Source organism: Pleurodeles waltl, chromosome 9 (genome assembly GCF_031143425.1).
Source record: "Pleurodeles waltl isolate 20211129_DDA chromosome 9, aPleWal1.hap1.20221129, whole genome shotgun sequence".
Classification (NCBI taxonomy): domain Eukaryota; kingdom Metazoa; phylum Chordata; class Amphibia; order Caudata; family Salamandridae; genus Pleurodeles; species Pleurodeles waltl.
Window position 1 is genome coordinate 868,209,124 of NC_090448.1, and position 22,780 is coordinate 868,231,903.

General features: G+C 50.1%; 1 protein-coding gene across 1 annotated transcript in view; it reads right to left on the minus strand.

The window, feature by feature from the left end:
• EML5 (EMAP like 5) overlaps window positions 1–22,780 on the minus strand; it is a 1,994,219-nt gene that overhangs the window by 758,668 nt on the left and 1,212,771 nt on the right. Inside the window, exon 21 of the mRNA XM_069208148.1 lies at window positions 20,770–20,911. Within this exon, the coding sequence (XP_069064249.1) occupies window positions 20,770–20,911 (142 nt within the window). The remainder of the gene's footprint in view (window positions 1–20,769; window positions 20,912–22,780) is intronic.

Below are 22,780 nucleotides of genomic sequence, written 5' to 3' on the forward strand. Positions count from 1 at the left end.
GGCCGGTAGGGCTGGGGCCAAAGCAGTTGTCGTCTCCGTCTTCTAGCAGGGCTTCAGGTCAGCAGTCCTTCTTCTTCTTAGGTTGCAGGAATCTAGTTTCCTAGGTTGTGGGGTGCCCCTAAATACTGAATTTAGGGGTGTGTTTAGGTCTGAGAGGGCAGTAGCCAATGGCTACTGTCCTTGAGGGTGGCTACACCCTCTTAGTGCCTCCTACCTGAGGGGAGGAGGGCACATCCCTATCCCTATTGGGGGAATCCTCCAAAACCAAGATGGAGGATTTCTAAAGGCAGGGGTCACCTCAGCTCAGGACACCTTAGGGGCTGTCCTGACTGGTGGATGACTCCTCCTTGTTTTTCTCATTATCTCCCCTGGACTTGCCGCCAAAAGTGGGGGCTGTGTCCAGGGGGGCGGGCATCTCTACTAGCTGGAGTGCCCTGGGGCATTGTAACACGAAGCCTGAACCTTTGAGGCTCACTGCTAGGTGTTACAGTTCCTGCAGGGGGGAGGTGTGAAGCACCTCCACACAGAGCAGGCTTTTGTTTCTGTCCTCAGAGAGCACAAAGGCCCTCACCACATGGGGTCAGAAACTCGTCTCTCAGCAGCAGGCTGGCAAAAAGTGGGGGGTAACTGCAACAGGGAGCCATTTCCTTACATTCCTCAATAGCCCTATGGTATAAAAGTAAAAGAACTTCAGCAGCAGACATACAGAAGATGCTACAGCATGGAGCAGCATGACTCCAGGACTGAAAAATAACAAATACCTAGGAGAACTCAGGGGGTAACCACAAGGGGAACAAAAGGGAGCATTCCAAAACAACAAACCTGTCTGTGTAGGGAAGCAGGTGCAAAACGGTATGAGATCGACGCAACCCAACAAGACAAGTGCCAGGCAAAGAGGTACTGGTTTGAGCTGTTTAGATACTGTCTCAGCCATGCTTGACCTAGAATTACTACACCACCTCCATTTTTGATAGGGAAGGTTTACTACTCTAAATGAGGCAATGCTCTTCAACTTACATCTGTATTCCATACCCTACATGTTTTTGTGTGTACTTGATCTGTGATTCTTATGTTGTGTGGCACCTTGAATTGTCAGATATATCTCCATAACGGCCAACAGGAGTGTAATTACTGTAAGAATCGTTTCAAATACTTTTTTCGGCTAAAAAGACCCATCAAAGGTTACAATAAATTGCATACCTCATGATCAAAGATAAAAATAAATAACAATATCAATATCAATATAAAAACATATTAAAAATGAATAACATTTACGAATTCGAATAGCAGCATTTATAAAATTTAGCACCGCCTGCACTGTCCCATTGCTTCTCAGTGCCTGTAAAAAAGAAAAGGCAAGGTGACTGGACCTAATGCCCGTAGGGAGGAGAACAGGACGTAAAAACCTTCTAGATACACTGTATAAATTGCAAAAAAGAGTAAAGTGAAAAGTGCTTTGGCACAATACTCCATCACAACCACATGGCGGAAGTTTCTCGAACCATGTACATTGAGTGGGAAATGCTAATAAATAATAATGTATGGACTTCAAACAAAGTCTAGTAAGTAAGAACCTATACCGCTCAGAAGTGATAATGTTAAGATATAGCTTGGGATATAGTGGCTGTGGCTGTGGCAGCGGACCCTCCAGGTCCCCGATTGTATCACTGAGTAAATTCAAGTCATAAATAGAACGCGAATATAGGTCATTAATCCTCTCTTTAGCACCCCCGTAAAGAGTTGGGGGCCTGGAAGTAATCCCCTAACCCAAGATGGGAGAGCATAAAGTTAACAGATCTGAGCCAAGGAATGTCCATAGATCGAGTCAGTGACAAACAATCCATAATCAACGACCTACACAATTTAGCTACGGGATTTAGCCAGACTCTTAACCAGAGCAATAAAGGTCGGCTATACCCCTCAAGCCTACTTCGCTGTGGCAAAACGCAGAGAGTAGATTGAGAAACTGCTAACAGCCTACTTAGAAACTTGTTTTCCACTACCAGTAGGCTTGTGCAATCAGTATAACCCCACAACCCAGCTCCAAACAAAGCAATCGAAAGGCATTTACTTTTAAAGACAATCAGCATTTCCTTCACTGGTTTATGTCTCAGTTTCTTTGAAAATCTAAAAACTGCATCAATGCCCATTTGAAACTGCAGAATACGAACATTAATTAAAAATTTCCAATTAAAATCAACATCAATTGGAACCCCCAAATAGGTGAAGTTAGGAACTTTAAGTATTTCTGCTCCTTTCAGAACAAATTTGTTACTTTTTGATAACTTTTGGCCATTCTTCATCACAAAGGATTTTGTTCTGTTAATTTTAAGACCAAGGTTTTCCTTAAAAGTATTAAAAGCATCCAGTAAGGATTGAAGGCCGTTTGCTGTCCTTGACAAAAGTACCACATCGTCTGCATAGAGTAGTACTGGGATTGGCTGAGAGTTGATAAGAGGCAAATCCTTCCCCATCTTACATAAGAAATCTTCTAGCCCGTTTATATAGAGGAGGAAAAGAAAAGGGGCAAGGACACATCCCTGTCTAACCCCCTTTAGGGAGGGAAATTCTTCAGTATGATCGCCCGCCTGGCTGAAGCGAACCTATGCAGATGTACAGACATGTTGTCTGTTAAGTAAGGAGATTAAGGCCCTCATTACAACATTGGCTGGTAAGTGGCGCTTACTGCCATGCTGACTGCCGCCAACATACTGTGACCGCGCCGGTATACCGCTACGGGTATTATGACCCACACATAGAAATCCACTACTATACAGAAACCCACACAAGTCCACCAGCCCAAAGGTCAGTGATAAACTGGCGGTACCAAAACCCACACCGTTACGCCAACAGAAATACCACCACAGCATCATGACCCACGAAACACCCCGGCGGACATTCAAACACGGTAAACCAGTGGCAGTACATACCGCCGCGCTGAAAATACACACACACTAACAAAACAGCATCACATTTGACAATTCAAACTACTCACACCTGACACATATACACACACCACACCCACACACCCACACACTCACAACACTATAAAACACCCACCCACAATACCCACAACCCTTTACGACCCAAACATTTTGGCATGTGAGAGAGAGACAAGCCAGGAGCACCCACTGAATCTGAGCCACAAAACACCATCACCCATACACCTTCCACGCACCTCAAAGCACACACCCCAACACATCACCCACACACCCTCACACATACCACTCACACTACACCAATGCACCGCAAAGACACCCCAGGTTCTCTGAGGAGGAGCTAAGGGTCATGGTGGAGGAAACCATCCGGGTAGAGCCATAGCTATTCAGATCACAGGTGCAGCAGACATTTATTGCAAGGAAGATGGAGCTATGGTAGAGAGTCGTGGACAGGGTCAACGCCATGGGACAGCACCCCAGAACAAGGGATGACATCAGGAAGAGGTGCAATGACCTACGGGGGAAGGTGTGTTCCATGGTTGCAAGACACCAGGTAGCTGTACAGAGGACTGGCGGTGGACCCCCACCTCCTCCCCCACAATTAATAACATGGGAGGAGCAAGCCTTGGTGATCATACATCCTGGGGGCCTGGCAGGAGCAGCAGGAGGACTGGACTGTGGTAAGTCAAATCTTTACTACTTTATCCCCCGCCCTACCTGCATGCCATCACAAACAACAACCCCTACCCTCACCCTCATCACCCCACCACCTCACATATACCCCACCATCACAACCCACCCATCCCAAAACCATGCCCTGCATGCAACAACAATGCATGGACCCCCATCACAGACCTGCATGGACACCCATCACCACAGCATGCACACTAGGGCCAAACCAAGCACAACTCACACAAGCCAAATCTGCCTTGCTAATACCAACCATAGAGGGAAACATATCCATGCACAAGATGGCACATGCAGATACAATAACACTGCATTTACATTCTCACAGGACCCCCACTCAACGTCACCGGAGAGAAGGTGCCAGCCACATGCAGTCCCCCCCCCAAAGAGGCCCACAGTGATGACAGCAGCTCTGCACACCTGGATAACGATGACCAACCTGGCCCATCAGGGACCGCTGGACAGTCGGTGACCCAGCCACAGTCCCAACCCACCACAGAGCCTCTCCCCTCAGGAAAAACCAGCACAGCACCCACCCAGCGGGCCCATACCTCTATCCCCAGGACACGTCAATCAACAGTGTGTCCACCACTACAGGGACCCCAGGCAACCCCACAAACACAGGACGATCAGGGACCTGGGGTCAGTGGCAGTGGGCACACGGTTCAGGGGAAAGAGGCACAGGACAACAGGGAAGCTGGGAGGACTGCTGTGCGACAGGGGGAGGACAGACCCAGGGAACTGACTCTCCACAAGACACTTACCAACATCCTGGGAGCATACCACCATTCCCAGAAGACCATGGGCCAGATACTGGCCAAGCTGCAGGAGACCCAGTGGCTGCAGGAGGGACAGTACCTGGGGATCAGGGAGGACCTGGGGACATCCACACCATCCTGGACACCATTGCAGGGGTGCTGGCAGACATGGCCAACACCATGAGGGAGGCAGTGGCACACCAACGGGCCCCTGACACTAGCCAAACCGAAGAACAGCCCTCCACCTTTGCCGGCGCTAGTAGACAGGAGGCCCTGCCACAGGACAAACAGGTCACAAGCACCCCATCCCCTGCAGAAGGAAAACCACCCCGCAAACGGTCCCTGCGATCCAGGCAGAAGCCAGAGAACATTGCCAAGACCCCGCCAGGAAATAAGACTCTTCTGATAGTCTGTCACCCTGTCCAACTTGAACTTCCATTGCTCCACTTCCTATGCCCCTCTGGACAATGCACCTGTGATACAAATAGACTGGACTCTACCCTGGAATTTCCTCCATCAGCAACCCAGCTCACTGCAATACCCCCTACACTTATTAGCACATAAATAAACACCCTTAGAACAAATTAAAGTATGGAGTCTGTGAATTCTATGACAGATGTAAAAGTTTCACAAACTGTAAACATTGAAATTCAAATGTACTGTAATATTTACATAGGTATGACCTGCAGTGGGCAGCAGTAAACACACTAATAGCCAGAGTGCGACACAGAGATCTGAACATAGAGATGCTGAAGGATACAATAAGTGGCCATAGAAATAGGGAAATCAGGCTGCCATGTTCAATGTCAAACACAAACTGTAATGGAAGGTGAAGTTACAGTGTCTTACCTGTGTGTCACTGGAGGTACTGTTGAATTAGTGTACTTCTGTTGTCCATATCTTCATCCTCTGCCTCCTCTTCGTCACTGTCCACAGGCTCCACTGCTGCCACATGACCATCCCCAGGCTCATCCTCCTGCAGAAAAGGCACTTGGCGTCTCAAGGCCAGGTTATGCAACATGCAACAATGATCTGGCACACCTTCTTGGGTGAGTAGTACAGGGACCCACCGGTCAGATGGAGGCACCGGAATCTGGCCTTCAGGAGGCCAAAGGTTCTCACAATGATCCTCCTTGTTCGCCCATGTGCTGATTGTAATGTTCCTCTGCCCCTGTCCTGGCATTCCTCACTGGGGTCAGTAGCCATGAGAGGTTGGGGTAACCAGAGTCACCTGCAAATATTCGAGGGATACCTGTTAGCCACACACTCACCCTTAGGGCCAAACCCATACCCATATACCTACATCAACTGGGTGGGGACCATGGGCTCACCTATTAGCCATACCCTGTGCCTCTGGAGTTGAGACATCACATATGGAATGCTGCTATTCCTCAAGATAAAGGCATCATGCACAGTGCCAGGATACTTGGCATTGACATGGGAGATGTACTGGTCCGCCAAACACACCATCTGCACATTCAGAACGTGAAAGCTCTTCCTATTTCTGAACACTTGTTCATTTCTCCTTGGGGGGACATATGCAATATGTGTACCATCAACGGCACCAATGATATTGGGGATATGTCCCAGTGCGTAAAAGTCAGCCTTCACTGTGGCCAGATTCTCCACCTGGGGGAATACGATGTAGCTGCGCATGTGTTTCAGCAGGGCAGACAACACTCTGGTCATCACGTTTGAGAACATTGGCTGAGACATCCCTGATGCCATGGCCTCTTTCACTTGGAAGGAAACACTTGCCAGGAAATGGACCACTGACAGGACCTGCACTAGAGGGGGGATACCTGTGGGGTGGCGGATAGCTGAAATCAGGTCTGGCTCCAGTTGGGCACACAGTTCTTGGACTGTGGCCCTATCAAGTCTGTAGATCAATGTGCCTGTCCTCCATTGTCGCCAGGTCCACCAGGGGTCTGTACACGGGGGATGTCTCCATCTCCTATTCATCCTCAGCGGTTGAACTCTAGGGTGAAAAACGGTGAGCAGAAGGTCATATTCACACATATGTCAATAATAATATACATTTCTTCCTTTACAGAAACAGTATGTGAACTTGTGAGTCAGGTGAAGTGCCAATGTTTGCTGTGACGCAGTTAGGTGCCATGGCATGTGCCCTCCAGAAATGGCAGCTGCTTTACCTGTGAGGAGAGACAAGTGGAAATGAAGTAATTCTGCTGGCATTGTGCGCCGTTGCGGTCGGCGGTCAATGACCGCCGCGCAAGATCGCATTGATTATCATTGGGCCCTATGGGTTCCAGGAGCCAATGGTGAAGTACACCGGCGGTGACGGTACGCACCGCTGCGGACATAACCGCCATTTTCTATTTGTGTACTCACTTGCTACCAGACCTTCAACAGGAGAGGACCTACACTGCAAGTGGTGCTGTGACCTGTGTCTGGAAGGGACAATGGCTCAAGTGTCTGGGGAAAGGGCCCCTGCCTTCACTTTCGAGGAGTTGGAGAGACTAGTGGATGGGGTCCTACCCCAGTACACTTTACTCTGTGGTCCTCCACACAAACAGGCGAGTACACTGTGAGCGTGGGCCATAAATGTATGGAGTGCTGTGTGTGTAAGCCCCATGTAGATAGAGGTGTGTCTGAGGAGTCCTGGGCAGAGTGCTGCATGTATGGTGGTCAATGTATGTGTGTAAGGGGATGGGAGGGATATGGTAGGCCATGAGTATGACAGTCCGGACGGTGTGACTAACCCCTTTTCTGCTGTATTTTATCTGCAGGTCAGCGCCCATCAGAAAAAGAGTATTTGGTGTGCCATCGGCAAGGAAGTGCGGACCCTGGGGGTCTTTGACAGGCGGAGCACCCACTGCAGCAAACGGTGGGAGGACCTGCACCGCCGGGCAAGGAAGACGGCGGAGGCCCAGCTGGTGCTGGCCTCCCACGAGGAAAGGGTGCCCGTCGTACCTTGACCCCCCTGATGTTCCGCATCCTGGCAGTGGCCTATCTGGAGTTGGATGGACGCTTGAAGGCATCACAGCAGCCACAAGGGGGTGAGTACAGATTCTGAATCATGACTTTGAACGCTTTAAGGTTTTACCTGGGTGGGGGATGTGGGCTGTGGGTGCCCCTAGGCCAGGGCGAACATGCCAGGGTAGGTTCAGTGATGGGCAAGCTCAGATGCACTCCAACCCCAATAGTGTAAGTGGGCATCTACTACTGGGCAGGGTCCTGTGGGTTTCAGGTGTTCAGCTAATGGCGTTAGGTATTGCACCCAATGGGCTGGTGACTAGCATTGTAACTGGTGGTGCATGGCCTAGTGCATAGGGCTCTTCCCTGCATGTTGTGTACGCCAACGGTAGTGTTGTTGCTGGCATTGACCAAGTGTATCCTCTGTCTCTCCCCCTCCTTTCTGTTTTGTCACCCTGTCCTTGTGTGCATTAGCATCATCTGGCGGAGGAGCAGAGGCACCCGGCGACGGAGGGAGCTGCATCCCACATGGGCCTGGAGGCCGAATCCACCGACGGTGAGGGCACCAGTGGGACGGAGGGCTAGAGGAGCACCACGACGAAGACAGGAGGGAACACTACCGACAGCGACTCCTCCTCCGCCACTACCAGGGAGCTTCCATCGGACACCTCACAACAACAGGTACAGCCCCCACCCCTGTACCAGCACCGCCCTCCCTGAAGCCCCTCAGCGTGTTTCCCGTGCCCGCTCACCCAGAAGGGTGGGCATCTCCTTTACCCCAGGCACCTCAGGCCCTGCCCCAGTCAGCCCTGCTGCCCTCAGTGAGGAGGCTATTGACCTCCTGAGATCCCTCTCTGTTGGGCAGTCAACCATACTGAATGCCATCCAGGGTGTAGGAGGGCATTTGCAGCAAACAAATGCACACCTGGAGGGCATTCACTCTGTCGTAACGCCCCAACAGAGAGCATTCCAGGCTCTGGCCTCTACACTGATCGCAGCCATTGTTTACGTCTCCAGCCTCCCCCCTCCAACTTCCTCTACCCAGTCCCAATCCCCTCAACCCCAGCCTATCCCAAGCACACCTTCAGACCAGCAATCACCCAAATCAACACATGGGCGTGGCTCAGGCAAACACAAGCACCACACTTCATCTCACAGGCACTCACACAAGCATCATCCCCATGCAGACACACTAACATCCACTGCGTCCCCCTCCTCCTTGTTGTCTACCTCCCTCCCAGTAGCGTCTCCACTCACACCTGCATGCACTACATCCTCATCCACTTCCTCCATCACCAGCACGCCAATCACTACACGCCCTCTCACTGGCAGTCACCACCCCAACATCCATGCACACGTCCCCCGTGTCCTCTCCCACTGTGTCTGTGACCCCTCCTCCCAAAGTACACAAACTGAAGCACACACACACACAACAGCCATCCACCTCACAACAGCATCCAGCCCATGCACCTGCACCCAAACACAGCAGACTGACACCTCCTACAACCACTCCCTCTTCCTCCACTCCCAAACCTTCACCCTCTTCCTTGCCAACATTGACCTATTCCCTACCCCTCCCCCCCAGTCCTTCACCTCAGGCCAGGGTGGCCAGAACCCAGCCCATCACCTCAGCCACCCAGTCCACTGCCACTGTGGTTTCAGCAGCCATGAGAGGCTCCAAGGAGGCACCTGTCAGTGCAGCCAGTGTGCCAGCACCACCTGCCAAGGCCAAGAAGGGTCCGCCACCTGGCAAGGGCAAGAAGGGGACACCAGCCAGCAAGGGGAAGGAGGCACAACCAGCAAGCAAGGGCAAGACAAAGACTTCAGCTGGCAAAAGCAAGGAGGCACCACCATCTGCCAAGGGCAGGAAGGTGCACAGAACACCAGCCATGGCACTTCAGCCGCCCGAGGCTACAGGTGAAGGCCTGGAGGCTACCAACACCACGTCCAGCACCGTCACCTGCAACGCATCCAGCACCGCCACCTCCCCCGCCGCCAGCAGCACCACTGCCAGCATCAGCAGCCCCAGTGGGCAGCCGTCCGAGGCTGCAGATGAAGGCCTGGAGGCTACCACCACCACTGCCTGCACCGCCACCAGCACCACGGCTAGCACCGCCACCTGCCCAGCCACCAGCAGCACCACTGCCAGCAGCAGCAGCGCAAGTGGGCAGCCGTCCGAGGCTGCAGGTGATGACCTGGAGGCTACCACCACCACTGCCTGCACCGCCACCTGCAGCGCAACTGGCATCCACTGAGCAGTACTTTATCAGGATATATTGTGAGATATGGCGGTTTTGATAATGCCTGCAGCTCACTCACTCTCCTGGCATATGTAATTGACACCAAAAAGTCTGTTTTGATAATGAGCAGCCGGAGAGAACAGTTATGTAAAGGCTCAAAAGGAGCACACATTAGAAAAGCAAGTACAAGATTAAGATCCCACTGGGGCATGACAAAAGGCACAGGTGGAAACATATGCACGAGTCCTTTTTAGAATCTCTGTACAATGAGAGACTTGAAAATAGATGGTTGGTCGGGTAAGCGTAGAAAAGCCGATAAGGCAGCAAGATAGCTCATGAGAGTCCATAAGGAGGAACCCTGTTGGGTGAGAGATAGAATAAACAAATGGACATTACATAGAGAAGAAGAAAGAGGATCAATAAACCTCTCTGTACAATATGAAACAAAACGTTTCCACCGGCAGGCATAAATCGACTTAGTAGAGGGACACCTGGCTGCCAGAATGACATCACAGACTCGGAAGGGAGGTCATAAACCATCCACTGTCGCCGCTCAACCTCCACACATGAAGCAGTAAAGTTGACAGGTTCGGGTGGAGAACCTTTCCCTGCTGCTGTGACAGAAGATCCTCCCGAAGAGGCAACTTCATTGGAGGACTGATGCTCATTTTGAGAAGCTCTGGATACCAGACTCTTCGTGCACAATCCGGAGCCACTAGGATTACTTGGGCCTGGTCGTTATTGATTTTCTTGAGAACTCTGGGCAGAAGTGGTATGGGTGGAAAGGCGTACAGGAGGCCTGAACTCCACTCACGACGAAAAGCGTTGCCTAGTGATAGCCCCCTTGGAAACTACAGCACGCAATACGGATGACATTGCGCGTTCTCTGCGGAGGCGAACAGATCTAACCAAGGCTCACCCCACTGCTGAAAGAGTCCTTGCACAATCTCCGGATGGAGATACCACTCGTGATCCATTAAGCATCGCCAGCTGGGATTGTCCGCCCTGGCGTTCAGAGAACCTGCCAGGTGTTGAACCACCAGGGATATGCCCTGCTGATCAAGCCATATCCAGAGATGCAGAGCCTCTTGACAAAGGGTCCACGACCCCACACTGCCCTGCTTGTTGCAATACCACATTGTGTTACTGTTGTCTGTGAACACCTGCACTACCTTCCCTTTCACAACAGGAAGAAATGCTTTTAATGCTAGCTGGATCGCCCGGAGCTCAAACAAGTTGATATGGAGCCTGGATTCCGCCGGAGACCAGCGACTCTGATCTCCACCTCTACCAGATGGCCGCCCCATACCAGAAGTGACGCATCTGTCACTACTGTGAGTTCTGGTTGGGGAAGGTAGAGGAGTCTGCCTTTGACCCAATCGCAGTTCACTAACCACCACTGCAGATCCTTTGCAGTTCCCTCCGATATCTGAACCATGTCGGTAATATTTCCCTGACGCTGTGCCCACTGGAACTTCAGGTCCCACTGCAAGGCCCTCATATGCCATCTGGCATGCTTGACCAATAGGATGCAGGAAGCCATGAGTCCCAACAACCTCAGAGTCTGTCTCATCGAAATTCAGGATATAGGCCGAAACATTGAAATCATAACCTGAATATCCTGGACTTGCTGCTCAGGAGGATAGGCCCGATACTGCACTGTGTCCAGAACAGCTACGATAAAAGTAAGCTTCTGAGAGGGAGTTAGATGTGACTTCGGCACATTTATAGTGAACCCCAGCAAATGCAGGAGGTTCGCTGTCGTCTGGAGATGGGCGACAAGAGAGCCTGGGGCATCGGAGCCTTCAACAGCCAATCGTCTAGCTAGGGGAAGACTGAAATATCTAACCTGCGCAGATGAGCTGCTACCACCGCCATCACTTTGGTGAACACCCGAGGGGCACTGGTGAGACCGAAGGGGAGCACAGTAAACTGAAAGTGCTCGTGGCCTACCTTGAACCGCAAGTAACGCCTGTGGGCAGGCAGGATGGGGATGTGAAAATACGCATCCTGCAAGTCCAACCCAACCATCCAGTCTCCTTGGTCTAGGGCAGACAAGACCTCAGCAAGAGTGAGCATCTTAAATTTCTCCTTCTTGAGGAAGAGATTGACGTCCCTTAAATCCAGGATAGGGCGAAGGCCCTTGTTCTTTTTAGGAATCAGAAGGTAGCGGGAATAACAACCACTGCCTACTTCTGACATCGGGACCCTTTCTGCAGCTCCCTTGGCCAAGAGAGACGCAACTTCCTCGTGGAGCAAAACCAAATGGTCCTTCATCAGACGTTCTTTTGTCGGAGTGATAGAAGGAGGGAAAGACTACAAGGGGAGGGACTAGCCCTTCCGTATGATCTGCAAGACCTATTGTCCGTTGTGATGGAATGCCAGTGAGGGAGATTGTAAGGAAATGCCTCCTTGGCATGGTTACCCCCTGAATGTTTGCCTTTGCTGATGCCAAGTTATGATTTGAAAGTGTGCTGAGGCCTGCTAACCAGGCCCCAGCACCAGTGTTCTTTCCCTAAACCTGTACCTTTGTTTCCACAATTGGCACACCCTGGCATCCAGGTAAGTCCCTTGTAACTGGTACCCATGGTACCAAGGGCCCTGATGCCAGGGAAGGTCTCTAAGTGCTGCAGCATTTCTTATGCCACCCTGGGGACCCCTCACTCAGCACAGACACACTGCTTGCCAGCTTGTGTGTGCTGGTAAGGAGAAAATGACTAAGTCGACATATCACTCCCCTCAGGGTGCCATGCCAACCTCACACTGCCTATGGCATATGTAAGTGACCCCTCTAGCAGGCCTTACAGCCCTGAGGCAGGGTGCACTATACCATAGGTGAGCGCATAGGTGCATGAGCACTGTGCCCCTACAGTGTCTAAGTAAAACCTTAGACATTGTAAGTGCAGGGTAGCCATAAGAGTATATGGTCTGGGAGTCTGTCAAACACGAACTCCACAGCACCATAATGGCTACACTGAAAACTGGGAAGTTTGGTATCAAACTTCTCAGCGCAATAAATGCACACTGATGCCAGTGTACATTTTATTGTGAAATACACCCTAGAGGGCATCTTAGAGAAGCCCCCTGAAAACATACCCGACTTCCAGTGTGGGCTGACTAGTTTTACCAGCCTGCCACACACCAGACATGTTGCTGGCCACATGGGGAGAGTGCCTTTGTCACTCTGTGGCTAGTAACAAAGCCTGTACTGGGTGGAGGTGCTTCTCACCTCCCCCTGCAGGAACTGTAACACCTGGCGGTGATCCTCAAAGGTCACCCCCTTTGTTACAGCGCCCCAGGGCACTCCAGCTAGTGGAGATGCCCGCCCCCTCCGGCCAAGGCCCCACTTTTGGCGGCAAGGCCGGAGGAGATAATGAGAAAAACAAGGAGGAGTCACTGGCCAGTCAGGACAGCCCCTAAGGTGTCCTGAGCTGAGGTGACTCTGACTTTTAGAAATCCTCCATCTTGCAGATGGAGGATTCCCCCAATAGGATTAGGGATGTGCCCCCCTCCCCTCAGGGAGGAGGCACAAAGAGGGTGTAGCCATTGGCTACTAACCTCCTAGACCTAAACACACCCCTAAATTGAGTATTTAGGGGCTCCCAGAACCTAGCAAGATAGATTCCTGCAACCTGAAGACGAAGAAGGACTGCTGACCTGAAAGCCCTGCAGAGAAGACGGAGACACCAACTGCTTTGGCCCCAGCCCTACCGGCCTGTCTCCCCACTTCAAGAAAAACTGCGACAACTACGCGTTTCCCAGGGTCCAGCGACCTCAGAAGCCTCAGAGGACTACCCTGCATCTAAAAGGACCAAGAACTCCTGAGGACAGCGGCTCTGCTCCAAAGAAGAAACAACTTTGCAAAGAAGAAACAACTTTAAAAGGACTCCACGTTTCCCACCGTAAGCGTGAGACTTTGCACTCTGCACCCGACGCCCCCGGCTTGACCTGTGGAGAAACAACACAACAGGGAGGACTCCCCGGCGACTGCGACCCTGTGAGTAGCCAGAGTTGACCCCCCTGAGCCCCCCCAGCGGGCTCCCCCTGACCGCGACTGCCTGCTTCTAAGAACCTGACGCCTGGTAAAGACACTGCACCCGCAGCCCCCAGGACCCGAAGGATCCGACCTCCAGTGCAGAAGCGACCCCCCAGTTGGCCCCCCCCTTGCCCAGGTAGTGGCTACCCCGAGGAGCCCCCCCCCCTTGCCTGCCTGCATCGATGAAGAGACCCCTGGGTCTCCCATTGAAATCTATTGCGAACCTGACGCCTGTTGGCACTCTTCACCCGGCCGCCCCTGTGCCGCTGAGGGTGTACTTCCTGTGCTGACTTGTGTCCCCCCCGATGCCCTCAAAACCCCCCTGGTCTGCCCTCCGAAGACGCGGGTACCTACCTGCTGGCAGACTGGAACCAGGGCACCCCCTTCTCCATTGAAGCCCATGCGTTTTGGGCACCACTTTGACCTCTGCACCTGACTGGCCCTGAGCTGCTGGTGTGGTAACTTTGGGATTGCCCTGAACCCCTAACGGTGGGCTACCTTGGACCCAACTTTGAACCCTGTAAGTGCTTTACTTACCTGCAAAACTAACCAATACTTACCTCCCCCAGGAACTGTTGAATTTTGCAGTGTCCAATTTTAAAATAGCTTATTGCCATTTTTGCCAAAACTGTACATGCTATTGTAATGATTCAAAGTTCCTAAGATACCTGAGTGAAATACCTTTCATTTAAAGTATTGTTTGTACATCTTGAACCTGTGGTTCTTAAAATAAACTAAGAAAATATATCTTTCTATACAAAAACCTATTGGCCTGGAATTGTCTTTCAGTGTGTATTCCTCATTTATTGCCTGTGTGTGTACAACAAATGCTTGACACTACCCTCTTATAAGCCTACTGCTCGACCACACTACCACAAAATAGAGCATAAGAATCATCTCTTTTTGCCACTATCTTACCTCTAAGGGGAACCCTTGGACTCTGTGCATGATATTTCTTACTTTGAAATAGTACATACAGAGCCAACATCCTACAAGAGTTCCAGAGGATACCTCACACGGATGTGGGGTAGAAAAATCAGGGAAATTGAGCCTTAAGGGGAGAGGATGAAGGAACCTGTCCCCCCCACCTCACTGTTCAAATCGACTGGCAGATCAAATAATGAGGTGGATACAATGCATGAAGTTAATGGAACTGCTCAGAACTAGTTAAACCAGTAAACCAGCTGATAAATAACATTATGGTACCAAGAGTACCCAGCCTGAAAAGCATGTGAGTCTATGTAAGATCCAGTGCTGAAAAACAAGTTACTTTCCTTCGGTCATGCATTGCTTGGTAGAGACTCTAACTAGCTGCAGATTCCTTACCTTTGAATTCCCTTGCATCAGCTTTGAATTCGGAATTTGTTTGCTGAGAAGTACTGTGCGCGTGCTGTCAGGTGGCATCGTTCGGATCCGTGTGCGTTGTTCAGCGCCACGTGGCGTCATCAGTGTCGTTGGAGCCGTTTGTTACGTCACGGTCGCATATAAAGGCACCACTGCGGCGCACGTTTGTCAGTTCTTTTACCCACGAACTTCCACACCACAAGCAAAACTAGGGCTCTAAAAGGAATAAACCCTAACCTTACTATATATATCTGCAAAACGAGGAGGCATGGGTGGGTGTAAGGAATCTGCAGCTAGATAGAGTCTCTACCAGATAATGTGTTACCGAAAGTAAGTAACTTGTTCATCTAATAGAGACTTCTAGCTGCAGATTCCTTACCTTTGAATAGATACCCAAGCCATAACCTCCTGGCAGTGGGCTGCGGATACCTCTACTTGCACTAAAAAGTCCTGTAGGACCGAGTGGGCAAAGTGTTCATCCCTCCATACCTGATCATCAAGGCAGTTATGTTTTGCAAACGTGTGCAAGGATGCCCACGTTGCTGCCTGACAGATATCCAGGACTGGGACGCCCGAGCTAGTGCAGTGGTAGCAGCTTTACCCCTGGTAGAATGAGCCCTCAAGCCCTCAGGAGGCTGCTTCCTGGCCAATGCATAGCAGATCTTGATGCAGAGAATCACCCAGCATGAAATACTTCGTTTCTGTACTGCCCGACCCTTCTTTGCTCCCACGTACCCCACAAACAGTTGGTCATCCACCCGGTACTCTTTTGTGTGGTCAAGGTAGAACGACAATGCTCTTTTTGGGACCATACAGTGAAGTTGCTTCTCTTCCGTAGAGGGATGCGTGGAGCAAAGAAGAGAGGCAGAGTGATATTCTGACCCAGATGAAATGGGGTCACCACCTTGGAGAGGAAATAGGCAAGAGTTCTGAGGTGAACCACCTTGACTAAAAACATGGTGAGATACGGTGGCTTGGATGAAAGAGCCTGCATCTCACTCACCCTCCTGGCAGATGTTATTGCCACTAAGAAGGCTGTCTTGATGGTGAGCAGCCAGAGGAGACAGTTGTGTAAGGGATCGAAGGGTGCACACATAACAAATGTGAGGACAAGATTTAAGTCCCATTAGGGCATAACAAAGGGCGTAGGGGGAAACATATGTGCAAGCCCTATGAGGAATATATGTACAATGGGAGATTTGAAAAGTGAAGGCTTATCAGGCAGCCGAAGAAATGCCGATAAGGCAGAAATATAGCCCTTGAGAGTACCCAAGGCAGGACCCTGCTCGGCAAGGGGTAATGTAAAGAGCAGGATATCAGAAAGAGAAGCAGAAGGAGGACCAACAGACCTTTCTGTACAATAATGTACAAAGCGTTTCCAATGGCAGGTGTATACCCTTTTAGTGGAGGAATGCCTTCCTGCCAAAATAACTTTACAGACTTTAGGCATGAAGGCGCAGAGTTGACAGATTCAGGTGGAGAACCCACCACTGCTGCTGCGACAGAAGATCCCCCCAAAGGGGCAGCCTGATTGAAGGATCGATGCTCATTTTAAGAAGCTCGGGATACCAGACTCTCTGTGCCCAATCTGGAGCCACCAGGATTACTTGGGCCCGGTAGTTCTTGATCTTCTTGAGAACTCTGGGCAGAAGTGGTATGGGCGGAAAGGCGTACGCTTGCGATAAAAAGCAATGCGTGACATTGCGCGTTCTCTGTGGAGGCGAAAAGATCCAATCCCACTGCTGAAAGAGTCCTTGCGCCACCTCCGGGTGGAGATACCATTTGTGATCTGCTAGGCACCGATGGCTGATTTTGTCTGCCCTGGCGTTCAGAGAACCTGCCAGGTGTTAAACCACCAGGGTTATGCCATGCTGTTTCAGCCATGTCTAGAGACGCAGAGCCTCCCGACAAAGGGTCCACGACCCCACGCCGCCCTGCTTGTTGCAGTACCACATTGCGGTGGTGTTGTCTGTGAACACCTGCACTACCTTACCTTTTACAACAGGAAGAAATGCTTTCAATGTAGTCGGATCACCCAGAGCTCCAGTAAGTTGATATGGAGTCCAGATTCCGCCGGAGACCAGAAACCTCTGATCTCCACCTCTCCCAGATGGCCGCCCCATCCCAGAAGTGACGCGTCCGTCACTACTGAGAGATCTGGCTAGGGAAGGGAAAGGAGTCTGCCTCTAACCCAATTGCAGTTCACTAACCACCACTGCAGGTCTTTTGCAGTTCCCTAACCGTGTTAGTAAGATTCCCCTGATGCTGTGCCCACTGGAACTTCGAGTCCCACTGCAGAGCTATCATATGCCATCTGGCATGCTGACTAACAGGATGCAAGAGGCCATGAGTCCCAACTGCCTCAGGTTCTGCCTCACCGAAATCCAGGATAGAGGCTGAAATAACTATCATAACCTGAATATCCTGGACTCGGTGCTCGGGAGGAAAAGCCGAAGCAGTACTGTGTCCAGAACGGCTCTGATGAAAGGGAGCTTCTGAGAGGGAGTCAGGTGTGACTTCGGCACATTTATAGTGAACGCTAGCGAATGCAGGAGGTCCGCCGTTGAGGTAGGGGAAGACTGAAACCCCCAACCTCTGCAGATGAGCTGCTACCACCACCATCACCATGGCGAACACCCAAGGGGCACTGGTGAGACCGAAGGGGAGCATGGTAAACTGAAAGTGCTCGTGGCCCACCTTGAACTGCAAGTAGAGCCTGTGGGTGGGCAGGATGGGGATGTGAAAGTACGCATCCTGCAAGTCCACCGCTGCCATCCATTCTCCTTGGTCTAGGGCAGACAAGACATGAGCAAGAGTGGCATCTTGAATTTCTCCTTTTTGAAGAAGAGATTGACATCCGTCAAATCCAGAATGGGGTGAAGACTCTTGTTCTTTTTGGGAATCAGAAAGTAGTGGAAATAACAACCACTGCCTACTTCTGACATCATGACTCTTTCTTTAGCTCCCTTGGCCAAAAGAGCCATAACTTCCTTGCTGAGCAAAATTAACTGATCCTCCATCAGCCGTTCTTTTAATGGAGGCATAGAGGGAGGGAAAGTCTGTAAGGGGAGGGAATAGTCCTTCTGTATGATCTGAAAGACCCACTTGTCCGATGTTATAGACCACCAGAGAGGGAGATGAAATTGAATCCTCCCTCCAACTTGACACGTGTGGTCTTTAGAAGGACACTAGTAGGACTTGGGCGCTGTGGAGGAGGGGGGCTGGGTGGTGGCCGACCTCTGGCTGGCGCGAGTCCCTTTGGGTCTAAAGGTACCACGACCTCGTCCTCGCAATGGATGATGAGCTGATCGAGGACGGTGGCTGATTTGAGGGTGGCGTGGTACCCCACCCCTTCTGAAGCCTCCAAAGGGGCGAAAGGCAGATTGCTGGTGAGCTGGCACCGAGAGGCCCAATAATCTGTCCGTAGTCCAAGAGTCCTTGAACCACTCAAGTGTCGAGTCTGCCTTTTTTCCAAAAAGGCATGAGCTATCGAAGGGCATGTTCATAAGGTTTGTCTGGACAGCCCCGAAAAGCCAGAAGAACGAAGCCAGGTGTGGCGTTGAAGGGCCACTGTCGATGAAATTGCCCTGCCCAGCGAGTTGGTCGTGTCCAAACTACACCGAATTGTAAACTTGCCTGCATCCCTCCCATCTTTGACGGCTTGAGTGAGAGTGTCCCGCACGCCCTCCGGGACCTGGGGCAGCACATGTGCCACCGCAGCCCATAAAGTATGGGAAAAACAGCGAAATAGGCATGAGGTGTTTACAGACCTCTATGCCACGCTGGAGGAAGAAAACATCTTCTTACCAAGTTGATCCAACCTCTTGGATTACCTATCAGGTGGGGCGGAAGGGAAGGCACCATGGGATGTGGAGGCCTGGACCACCAAGCTCTCTGGGGCGGGGTGTTGGGTGAGGAAACTAGGGTCAGTAGCAGCTGGTTGATGGCGGTGGCCTATTGTCCTATTTACAGAAGCCCCTGTGCTGGGATTGGACCCCGTCCCCAGCAGGACATCAGTGAGGGCTTCATTGAAGGGTAACATAGGTTCCGATGTGGAAACTCCCGGCTGAAGCACCTCTGTCAGGATCTTAGTCCTGACCGCCACCGTAGGCAACTCTGGGTCCAATACCTCGGTTGCTCTACGCACCAACGTGGCGTATGAAGCTCCCTCCTCCGTAGCCACCGAAGGAGGTAAGAGCATGCCAGTATCTGAAAAAGTATCCAGTCCACTGGCTTCCCCTAGAACCTCATACTAGTCCTGCTCTAATCCATATTCTAAAGAGTCCTAAGACCCCTCCCATTGCTCACCTGTGCCCGGCTGCTCGAAATGAGCCTCATCATTGATCTGGGCCTTGTCGGCGCCGTCAAAGTTGGAATCGGTGTCGTACAACGTCATTCTGGCTCCGGATTACCTGGCATGAGGATGGGGCTCACACCACCAGTGGGTGCAGGCGGTGGGGGAATCATTGATGTCGGGACCAACGCCGGAGGATGTTGACTGTGTGGAACCAGCGTCGATACGGGTCTGATATCAGATCCCGGGGGCCCCAACTGTGTTGGGCCAAAGCCACTGATGTGGAATTTGATGGGGCCCCTGCTGATCCCACGGGACCCGAAGGCTCACCAGCGGGGGCAGCCGCTCAAATACGAGGAGCACGGCTTCATAAAATTCTTTAAATAGAGTAGGAGTCGCTCCGGCTCCCGAAAAGGGGGAGAGAAGTGAAGTCCTGGCATCAGTTCTGCGGAACCTTGCATGGAACATCGATTTTTCCGAGTCGCCTCGTCAGCGAAGGCGAAGTCGAAGTCCTCTTGGACTTGTTCTTCTTCTTGTGCTCCTTCCCCGAGTGCCCGAGGACATTGAGTGCGAAGAGAGGACTTGTGGCTCCTGGAGCAGTCCCGCAACCTCCTCCTCAAGCGGGACCGTGACCTCATAAGACTCGCGCCAACCAACGTCGACTGCCGGGACACCATGAGCCTCAGAGACCGCTCTCTCAAAGCTTTCGGGTCCATGGCGCAGCAGTCAGAACACAACTTGGTCGTGGTCTCTGTCAAGGTTCAAGAGAAATACCTGGCAGGGTCCGTCACCGACATGGCGCAATGGCATGCACCACACGGCTTAAACCCTATTTTCCTCTATGCCGTCTCGCACAGGCTTCGAACAAAACATTGACAAAAAGGTTGAAAAAGGCCTGCCAAAAAAGCAGAGGGTAGATCGATCCCGGACCTGCGTGTAACCGGCGTGGAAGGAAAAGAACTCGCGTATGCGCGCCGGGTGATGTCATTACAGGCGACTGTGATGCCACAGATGGCTCCAACGACACTGACGATGGCACGCAGAGCTGAATGACGCATGCGGAACCGAACAATGCCACACAACGGAGCGCGCAGGGTACTGCTCAGCTAAAAAATTTCAGATTTGAAGCTGACGCCAGAGAATTCAGAGGTAAGGAATCTGTAGCTAGAAATCTCTATGAGATGAACCAGTACAGCAAAGTGGATTTAGTCACAGAATCAGAGTCCATCTTACCCAGCTGTGGTGAAAACCAGTCACACATGGAAAGATTGCTTAACATTATTTGAGAAATAACCCAACCATTATATAATGATATAAGGATCATGTAAAATTAATAAATGTATCTATTTTATATATCTTCCCTATGAAGAAGCTACCCAATAAATGCCAGGAAGGAATACGCCACTATATAGCACTTGGATGAAAATAGCCCTGTGGAATGTAAAAGTCCACAGGCTGTACACAGGCAAATCCGTGAGGTGGTAACAGAAAAGGAATGGCAAAGCATACAGCTGTTGTTGTTTTGGTTTTTTACCTTTCTTGAGCTTACGAACTGCTAGCATGCAGTGGCTGGGAGACAGGTCCCAAATCCTTAGCGTCTTGTCATCACTTACAGTGGCACAAATTGGCAAATGTGGATGTGTAGCAAGACCCCATACCTCTCCTTCCATGTGACCCTGCAAATAATTAAATAGTATGTAAACTGAAAGGTGCACATATCACAACACAGTTTGGTTTTGTATACTAAGTTTCATATTGTGTGACAACATCACATTGTTCCCTGCTAAGCACTGCATGAAACACCAGTACATAAAAATACCACAGAACAATAAATGAGAAACAAAACATGAAACCAGTAGTATAAATATAGGCAATTTGATCAGGCTCTCTACTCTTTGTGCAAGTCTCAACAAAGCCAACTTGGTTGTTGGAACATAAAGGTTTTGAGAACTTTTAGAAGCTCCAATATATTATGCTTCAAAAGGACTGAGGTTGATTATGCCATGGTATTATGCCCAGCGGACTCATACTACTCCTACAACATGCGAGAATTTTTTTTTTTCCAATGGCAAACTACCTTAAGGAAGGAGCAAAATATACTACTTGGGGAGGTGCTTATTTAGTTTCTGGTCTCTTCAAGTAGTGTCATCCAATGCTTTCCACAGCTATGAACATTGCAATGTCTTAAATTCAATGTGCCCCTATATTGGGTAAGCCAAAATGTAATTATATGTGAATTCCAAAGAGGGCCTGGGACCTTTTCTTTTGAAGCAAATTAACAATCACTTTGTAATAGCCAATTACAAAAATGTGTTTTGGAAAAGTACATTCATTATCTAGATTTAAAAACACAATATCTCAACCAACTTCGAATTGTTGAAACTATTTTAAAAAGTATTTTTATGGGATTCAACAAATAGCTGGAATAATATCTGGCACTGAATTATGTGGTATCCCAGAGACTGAAGAAACACAATATTATTGTTGCAACTTAAACATCATCTTTAAAGTCTGATGGAACCCAGGCCGATTCCGTCAATGATCCTAGAGAATTAATGTTTGTCCCACTCTTGCCTACTCTACTGTGAGGAAGCCTGTGTAGAGAACACCAAGGACATTGTGTTTTCTTTATCAGCAAGCCAAGCTAAATCATTCAGCATTCTCCCCACATGATCACCACAGTCAGTCAAGTAACTATTTATACTCTATTGGTTCCTTGAGATAATTGAATAAATATTTTACAATACAGCACAATCCTGCTATATTCTTTGGGGTAACTATAGGGTCATGCACAGGCTTGAGTACACACAACAGAACTGAGGTCTCACACTACTGACCTAAATGTTTCACATTTAACTGACTCCAAAATCTTGGGATTCCATCCTCCTCTGCATTAAAAGTAGGGAACATTGGGATTCTTTTTGATGCTGGACTTTCATTTCTCAGGTCAGTGCTGTGTGAAAGAGTATAAATAGGCATCTCCCTCTCCTCCTTTGTATATTCTTCCACTCTTCGACACAGACTATAGAATGGACTTGATAATGACAAGAACCATCCTCCTGGTGCATCTTGATTACTGTAGCACTGTCTAGTCCAAAACAACTCATTCGTAGGCCTCAAGGACATCAGAACCAGACTTTAACATTCCTAAGTGGGAACACATCCTACACAAAGTTGGTGCACTCCATGAAGAAATTCAAGGTCCTGTGCACCATATTTAAAGTTTACTGGGGCAAAAACATTGGTTGCCGATTGAAAATGGCACCTACTTAGAAATATCCACAGCCTTTCGCTCAGTGTCCACCCATCACATCAACCAACAATCATGCAAGAGAATGAAACATGGACAAATACCTGCGGCCATAGAGGGACCTGAAAACTATAATGCTGTCAGCCCAAATTGGAGATCCTAACCCAATTGAATGTATTTCAGGAAACTTTTAAAAACTAAATTATTATGAGCTTGCTTTTCTAACTGAACTCTGCACAGAATAGGTGTTCAATTAGAAGAACACTATTAATTACCTACCCATCTGGAGTCCAGC